Source organism: Mustela putorius, unplaced genomic scaffold (genome assembly GCF_011764305.1).
Source record: "Mustela putorius furo isolate JIRA1106 unplaced genomic scaffold, ASM1176430v1.1 tig00000275_pilon_pilon_pilon, whole genome shotgun sequence".
Classification (NCBI taxonomy): domain Eukaryota; kingdom Metazoa; phylum Chordata; class Mammalia; order Carnivora; family Mustelidae; genus Mustela; species Mustela putorius.
Window position 1 is genome coordinate 7313633 of NW_025421341.1, and position 8483 is coordinate 7322115.

General features: G+C 35.0%; 1 protein-coding gene across 1 annotated transcript in view; it reads left to right on the forward strand.

Moving 5' to 3' along the window:
- The window catches only part of STRADB (STE20 related adaptor beta), a 28697-nt gene extending 22434 nt beyond the window's left edge, over positions 1 to 6263 (forward strand). Inside the window, exons 6-12 of the mRNA XM_045078566.1 lie at positions 719 to 827; positions 1896 to 2019; positions 3268 to 3439; positions 3734 to 3838; positions 3998 to 4242; positions 4884 to 4926; positions 5424 to 6263. Of these exons, the coding sequence (XP_044934501.1) occupies positions 719 to 827; positions 1896 to 2019; positions 3268 to 3439; positions 3734 to 3838; positions 3998 to 4242; positions 4884 to 4926; positions 5424 to 5558 (933 nt within the window). The 3' untranslated portion in view covers positions 5559 to 6263. The remainder of the gene's footprint in view (positions 1 to 718; positions 828 to 1895; positions 2020 to 3267; positions 3440 to 3733; positions 3839 to 3997; positions 4243 to 4883; positions 4927 to 5423) is intronic.
- Positions 6264 to 8483: the final 2220 nt, after the last annotated feature.

Consider the following 8483-nt stretch of genomic DNA (forward strand, 5'->3'; position numbering starts at 1 on the left):
AAATTTCCTCAAATGAATATCATCTTCAAAATGCTGGTCTGGAGATTTACAGTGCTCCTAGTCTAATCACAAATAGTCCTATAGGGAAATAGAAAAAAACAAAAACAGTTTCTTTTTCATCCAGCTAAATAAAATCAACTTTTGAATTGATGAATTTTAACAGAATTGCATTTTGGGAATATTATAATACCATCTTCATTGTCACTAATCATTTTCGATATAAAGAGGGAAGGTATTTTGTTTTGATATTGTCCCAATTTTTTAAGTATTTTCATGTACACGTATATATTGCTCAGAAAAGAAGATTGAAAGAAATTACAGTGAAATGTTAACAGTGGTTGTCTCTGTGATTTAATGTTAGAAGTGATTATCTTCATAGTTTTATCTATTTTTCAATGTTTCTGTAATAAGAACATAATAGAGTTATTAAAAGTATGACTTCAGGAGTCAGACCAAGTTCACATCTCACTTCCACTCCTTTATTTTGTGCTTTTTGACTGACTTTTAAGTTTCTTATACCCTATTTTTCTCCTGTAAAATAGGAATGATCTTATGACATACTTCTTGTCATGGTGGTGACATTTAAAGAGACGGCAGTACTGAGAACAGCGCTCAGTACTAATAAGCTGTGCCAAGCGTTCCTGCCACCTCTGCTGTTATTTTCTTCATAAGGGGTACAAAGTTTTTAAATGTCTTGTTTCTTGTGTGTTTATCCTAGAAAGCAGTGATTCTGTCCCACTTTTTCCAGCACCCCAATATTACGACTTATTGGACTGTTTTCACTGTTGGCAGCTGGCTTTGGGTTATTTCTCCATTTATGGCTTATGGTAAGAAAACTCACCTTAGATAAAATAACTCCTAGTTTAGCCTGGAAGCTATAATTGTAAGGGTGAATGGGATCTTAGGTTTATGAGTCACTACTTTTAATTTCTAAATCTAGTGGCCATCTAGATTTCATGATAAATTTCTCTATCAGGTTCATGTTGAATTTAGGCTTTGGAAAAAAGCAGAATGGGTCTGATCATCAGTTAAACTAATACTGCTTCCCTAAGAATTCCATGCCTTTGAACAAACTATCTCTTTCCTTCAGTTTCCTGGCTCTCTATCAATGGAAAGCCACTATAGGTCTTCAAGCAGAATGTTTCTTCACCTATGCATACTAATCTCTCTCCCAATTTCTCTCATTGTAAATTACTTATTTTACTATATGGTAAACACCTGTGTGTGTACCTGTCTCATTTCACTGGACTTGAGCTTCTTGAGGCCAGAATCATGTATTTTTCTTTTTGGTGCTCATATATTTCCTCACACAAAGTGTTCAATAAGTGTATTCAATAAATATGAATGGATTCTAGAGCTTTGATTTTTGGGACAACTTTTGTGAATTGCCTCTGGATTCAAAAATAAAGCCACACAACATTTTTCTAGTAATACTGAAAATTGTTAATTTTCTGATCTCTAGATTATCATTAGAAAGGTCTTTTTGCAGGGGCGCCTGCGTGGCTCAGTGGGTTAAGCCGCTGCCTTCGGCTCAGGTCATGGTCTCGGGGTTCTGGGATCGAGCCCCACATCGGGCTCTCTGCTCAGCAGGGAGCCTGCTTCCCTCTCTCTCTGCCTGCCTCTCCGTCTACTTGTGATTTCTCTCTGTCAAATAAATAAATAAAATCTTTAAAAAAAAAAAAAAAAAAGAAAGGTCTTTTTGCAGATTCTTGAAGGAAAATTACCTTTGCATCTTAGGATAGTGGTTAGACTCAAACATAATGGGGGTGTGTGTGTGAGAGAGAGAGAGAGAGAGGGAGTGTGTGTGTTAGTTTATGGTTGAAAGAACATTTAAAACTTAGCTAGAAGCAAAATCACTTGCAGTGTTCAATTAAAGATTTCAGGTGTTTCTTTAGGTTCAGCAAGTCAAATCTTGAAGACTTACTTTCCTGAAGGAATGAGTGAAACTTTAATAAGAAACATTCTCTTTGGAGCAGTGAGAGGGTTGAGCTATCTGCATCAAAATGGCTGTATTCACAGGTATTTACTTATTTGTATTTTACAGAATGAAGGATTTAAGTGGAATAAATCATTTAAGGAGATTTTAAGAAGAAAAGTCGAGTGTTAGGAGAGATAGGAAACTCGTAAATGGAAGTTGAGGAAGGAATGGGCTAGTAGCTACAGTAATTGTTTATACTTTATGTTCATTCACCAAAAATGTTCAGACCACATTGTCTTTACCAAATTCTGTGCTCAGTTTCTGGTGGAGCACCTGCCCTCGTGGAACCCTGGGGAATAAGCTATAGGTGGGGATCCTGGTTGTCTCGTTTGTTTTTCTTTATCTGCTTTTCAGCTCTATGTCATATTTATATCATGTACAAATTGGAACTAAACCTTTCTTTGATTTCTTAAATATTTTGTAGCACCTTAAAACTATCATATTAAGTATCAGTTCTCTTATTTTTAAACTATAGAAGCAGAAATAATTGGCTGAATGTTAAAAACATTGTTCTATGATATACTGGGACTTTTTCCCTTTTAATTATTTTTAAATAAACTTGGTTTTTGTTGTTGTTTTTTTTTTTTTTTTACTGTTCATTTCAATCTCTTCAAAGCTTTTTTTCTTACTATTCATTTTTAGGAACATACTGGTTAACTGAGGAGTTTCAACAAACTGTATTCTAATTAATCGAGGTTTTATTATAATTAACCAAACTGTTGGCCATCCTACTCTGTTAGTTTCCAAATTCACTATTTTGGATGAAAAACAAGGCTCTTGTATAATTTATCTGACAAAGGAAATTTTTATATAAGACATCTTGTGTAAATGATGGTAGTACCATGAGAGGCTGCCCTTAATTGGATAATAATAATAATTTAACTTTAAAGTCTAACTTTATACTTCAAATATTACTTGGTTTTTTAGACTTCTCTTTGGGTGTTTTGCAACAGTATCCTAAAATAGTGAAATTAATCATTTGATTCCATTCCTAGTTTGAAAAAAAATATTATCCCTTCCAAATGTAGCTAGCTTTATTTCCCCTTGTTCTAATGCTGTATTAAATACTTGAAAAGGATTCCTTAATTTCCCAAACATTTCATATGTGGATGTATACATATATATGTATGTATGTGTTTGTGTAAGCACACTTACTTATAAATGTGCTATTTTATAACTTTATAAAGAGTATTTATTTTCCAAGAGAATACATGGATTTGTTCTGACCAGATTTTTTATTCTTCATTGGCCAATTTCCTAGTATTTAGGATTGTTTCTTTTTGTTCTAGGAGTATTAAAGCCAGCCATATCCTCATTTCTGGTGATGGCCTAGTGACCCTCTCTGGCCTGTCCCACCTGCATAGTTTGGTTAAGCACGGACAGAGGCATAGGGCTGTGTATGATTTCCCACAGTTCAGCACATCAGTGCAGCCGTGGCTGAGCCCAGAACTACTGAGACAGGTCAGGTGTGGCCTTCGTATTGGGTTGTCTGTGCATCTTGAGTGTCTTCTGAGCTTGACTAAAAGACAATTGTGCCCTTAGATTGGATTGGTGAATGGCCTACTGCGAAACTTTTTTCCTCTTTCTTGTCAAAATTATTATGTTAGGGATTTTAAAATGTTTATACCACATAGGTTTATCTTGATTTCTCACTTACGAGTTTTTTCCATTGTTCAACATCCTTTCTCAAACACATTTATATAACTTTTTATTAAGTTAATTTCACTAAAGGACTTCAAATTAATTGTTCTACAGGATTTACATGGATATAACGTAAAGTCAGATATTTACAGTGTTGGGATTACAGCATGCGAATTGGCCAGTGGGCAGGTACCTTTCCAGGACATGCATAGGACTCAGGTAAATGCTACTAAAAGCCCTAAACTACCTTTCTTTCATAAGATCCCTTATATTCAATCTAGAGAATTTCTGTTAAACATCTTTGCTCTTAGAATCTTTGTTGTTGTTGTTTTAATGTTTTCTCTGAAAAGGGTTGAAGGAATTTTTTCTTTCTTTTAGATGTTGTTACAGAAACTGAAAGGTCCTCCCTATAGTCCATTGGATGTTAGTATCTTCCCTCAGTCAGAATCCAGAATGAAGAATTCCCGATCAGGTGTAGACTCTGGGATTGGAGAAAGTGTACTTGTCTCCAGTGGAACTCGCACAGGAAATAGTGACAGATTGCAAACTCCATCCTCAAAAACTTTCTCTCCTGCCTTCTTTAGCTTGGTCCAGCTCTGTTTGCAACAAGATCCTGAGAAAAGGTAATATTGGCCACTTGTTAATCGCATCAAAGTTCTATATTTTATAGAAGCTTTGTGGTGTTCCCCTCCCACCTAACTTAAATCTCTTCTGTCAGTCTTCTGATCAAAAAATTACAGTCTAATCCAGAAAATAGCAATGCTAAAAACAAGTAGAGGCAAGGAGCAAACAGAAAGAGTACTGGATCTGAAATCAGAAGACGTGGTCTCTGGTCTCAGCTGTATCATTTCTTAACCTAGTTATCTTGTAAAAATCACTTCATCTTTCTGAACATTAATTAGTGCATTTATGTTAATACATTTTAGAAACTTCCAAGTAGTACAAAAATGTTAGTTGTTGCCATAATAATAGTATAAATTATTATCATAGCTACATATTAGTATTTCAGAAATAAAATGTGTCTTATTTATCTTTTTTTAGCCTTGTAATGCCTAGCATACTTCCTTATAATTAGTAAGTGCCCAATAAATGTTATTTCTCAAATTAATTCTTCCCATTAGTCAAGGTTGAAGCTAAGAATTGGACTTCAGTTTTTTAGTATTGGGTTTTATAGCTCTAAAACTAATTTCTAAGATATTTTTATACCTAAAAATATACATTCTAATACAAGGGTTTTTTTTTATGACTTTTAAAAAAATTTCAGACCATCTGCAAGCAGTTTATTGTCCCATGTTTTCTTCAAACAGGTAAGCTGATCTGTCTTCTGTTGTCTAGATGTTTTTCAGTACTATTAAAAATTCATTTCATTTTGTTCGCTTAATGGGACAGTTTGATAACCAAGATTCTTAATAATTATTCCTTTACGAAGTAAAGTTAAAAACAAGAAAACTTTTTTGGTAGTGCAATTATTGACTTTCTAAAATACGCCCATTCTGCAAAACAAAATGAGTAAAAACAAACAGAATATCATTAAATGCTACTATGTCCTTAATTAATGTTCTTGATTAGAGACATTTTAGTGTTTTCTATTGGCTAGAGATGATGAAGGGGCAAAATAATTCTGATAAAAGTTAGTTCATTTGGTTATTACTTCTCCTGTTTTCAGATGATCAAAGGCATTTTTAGTGAAAATGCCCCAAAACAATTTTAAACACTTTTTACATTTTAAAAAGTTATTTATTTCTAACATAGCTACTGTATTGAATTTATGTGCCAACACCCTTATTCTGAGTTTCTTTAACAGATGAAAGAAGAAAGCCAGGATTCAATACTTTCACTGTTGCCTCCTAAGCCATCAATAGCACTGTCTCCAGTGTCACCTTGGACTGAGCCAGAATGTGATTTTCCTGATGAAAAAGACTTAAGCTGGGAATTCTAGGGCTGCCAAATCCTTTATGTCCTAGATACCTGATACTTTCTCCCTGCTGCTTTTCTTCTATATTGCTAGGTACAAATACTAGAATTATACTTGAAAATACAGTTGGTGCACTGGAGATTCCATTGTTTAAAACCACTCTGTTCAAAGGAACATAAGTTCATAGCCTATTTGGTTAACTCAGAGTTCTAGAATAACTCCAGGAAAACTTCATAATTATGAATCTAGCTACATTTTGTCATCTGTTCTCAATTGTTTTTTCCCCAAGCTGTGACTAACTCCCCTTCTTGATCTTTCAATATAATTTTTGAGCCAGTTAATTTTTTCAGCATTTTGTTGCCCTCAGGGGAAAGAGCCCTCAGAGGACAGTGCTTCCAAGTACATTTTTTACTTCCAGATTCTCTAGCCTTTTTGATCAGCTGTTGTTAGACCAACAGGCTAGTTTATCCTGGCATCAAAACACTTTTTTGATAGAGGGAAAAAATGTTTATACTTTTTCATTTTAGTCTGTTGATTTATGGTAATATAAAACTGAGCCTCACATTAAATGATTCACTTGAAATATATAGGGATGTTGTAATTTGCTTTTTTTTTTTTTTTTTTTTTTTTTCATAAAAGAGGCTAAAGTGACACTTTTCTACTTCTGTAAATTATAGATTCTAAATTCATGCACCCCGTGGGAGCTCAATAAAGATTTATTGAATTGAAGTTATGCTTTTATTTTTTTGCGATTTGACAAAGCTAAAACACAAAATTCTAATTTGTTTTGCCAAGGAAAGCCCCTTCTCAAATAGATTTATTTATATAACATACATGAATCAGAGACAACCTGGTATGTATTCAATGAGGCAGAAGATGTTCTGGCACTTCATATGATTATTCTTGCTCCTGTAGGGGATACAAAATTTAAGGATATACCTTATTAGCAAAAAAGAGAGTTGTATCTCAAGGAATATATAGTTTAAACTGTGGTAAATTGGGGCCTACCTCAGTTAATGAATTGTCTTATTGAGCATTACAAAAATTCAGATTATTGTCTTGACTAAAGAATTAAACCAATGAGACAAATAATGCAAAAATGAATAGACAATTTGAAACACAAACCTTTTCATGTTTATTGGCCAGCTCTCCTCAAGAATGTTTAAGTTACTCCATCAAGTAAGCCATGCCAAGGTGGAAGAGGGAGAGGACATGAATACTGTTTGAGGCCCTGAGATCACCCGTAGTGGTGGGTGCTGTAGTTCATTCCACTAACCTCCTCCTGTTTCCTCTAAGCAAGAGAGCTAACAGGAACCATAAAACCTAGGTGGAGAGTTAGTTACAAAGATGGAGTCTGGAAGCCACAAAGCAGTGCCGCTCAGATCTCCTGTATATTAGAGGAGTATTAGAGTTCTCAAAAGAAACAGTTCTTTGGTTAAATAAGAACCAATAAGATACTTTTTATTAGGAATAAATTTGGCTCACACTATTATGGAGACTAACAAGTCACAAGATCTGCAAGGTGAATGGGCATCCTGGAGACCCGGGAGAATGAATGATACAGTTCCAGTCCAAAGGCTGGCACACTAGAAACTCAGAAAGAGCTGATGTTTGAGTGCAAAGGCAGGAAAAAGCTGATGCCCCATTTGAAGACAGGCAGAAGGGAATTATGTCATACTCAGGCAAAAGTCAGCCTAGTCTTTGAGAGTCAGAACAACGTCTCTGTTCTATTCAGGTCTTACTGATGAGGCCCACCCACATCAAGGAAGGCAGTCTGCTCTATTCAGTCTACAGATTTTGTCACTTTCCTCAAAAAAACTTCCTCACAGAAATAGCCGGAATAATGTTTGACCAAATCAATGGACTTCCTGTGGCCCAGTTAAATTGACACATGAAATAGACCCATCACTGTAGATATTGATAGCTTTATCCTGAGATCACTTGCCTTAAATTTTAGGCTCTTTGCTTGTTGTGTTCATTTTCTATCTCTGATGTAACAAATTACCTACAAATTTAGTGGCCTAAAACAATAGAAATTTATTTTCTTACAGTTCTAACCATCAGAAATTTCAAATGGCTTGAGAGGGTCAGATTCCTTTTAGGAGCCCGAGGGAGAAATCTGCCTTTGCCAATTTCTAGAAACTGCCTGCATGCCTTTGGACCAACATTATTACAGCTTTTGTTTCAGTGATCACATCTCTGACTGACCCTTCTGCCTCTCTCTTGTACTGACTCTTCTTTGGGCCTACTCCAAAAATGCAAGATAATCTCCCCAACTCAAGATCCTTAGTTTAATCACAGCATCAAAGTCTCTTTTGCCATGTAAGGTAACATAATCACAGGTTCCAGGAATTAGGATGTGGATATATTTGGGAGGAGGGGGGAAGAGAGTCATTATTCTGCCTAACCGCATGTGTCTAAATTCATCTTGCTGTCTGCTTTCTGAAGGACCACACTAGTACAGTAACCTTGGCTTCTATAATACTTCCACCGGACAGCACTTGCAGAACAAATACTTGTATATTTATGTCCCCAGTAGACTGTGGACTCCTTGGGAATATTGTCTGATTCACTACTATATTCCTAGTGTTCAGCAAAGTGTTTGGCATATTGTAGACATTTAATATCTATTTAAGGAATTCTTCCTTGAATAAAGGTTATGAGGGTTTTTTGTTTTAAAAAGAAGGTCTTGAAAAAATCTGAGAGATGTCCATGGTAATTTTGATTTCTATGGAAATTTTTGATTCTTTATATGTTATAATATTGCCACTATGTTATAATATTGCCACTATTAAATATGTTATATTATTGCCACTATGTTATAATATTGCCACTGTTAAAATATTGCCTTTAGAAGTTTAGTAAGGTAAAGGGACTTCAGTTTTCATTTAGTAAATATGTCCTTTACTACAAGCCAGGTCAGTAGTTTTCCTCAAGTACTGCTGGTCA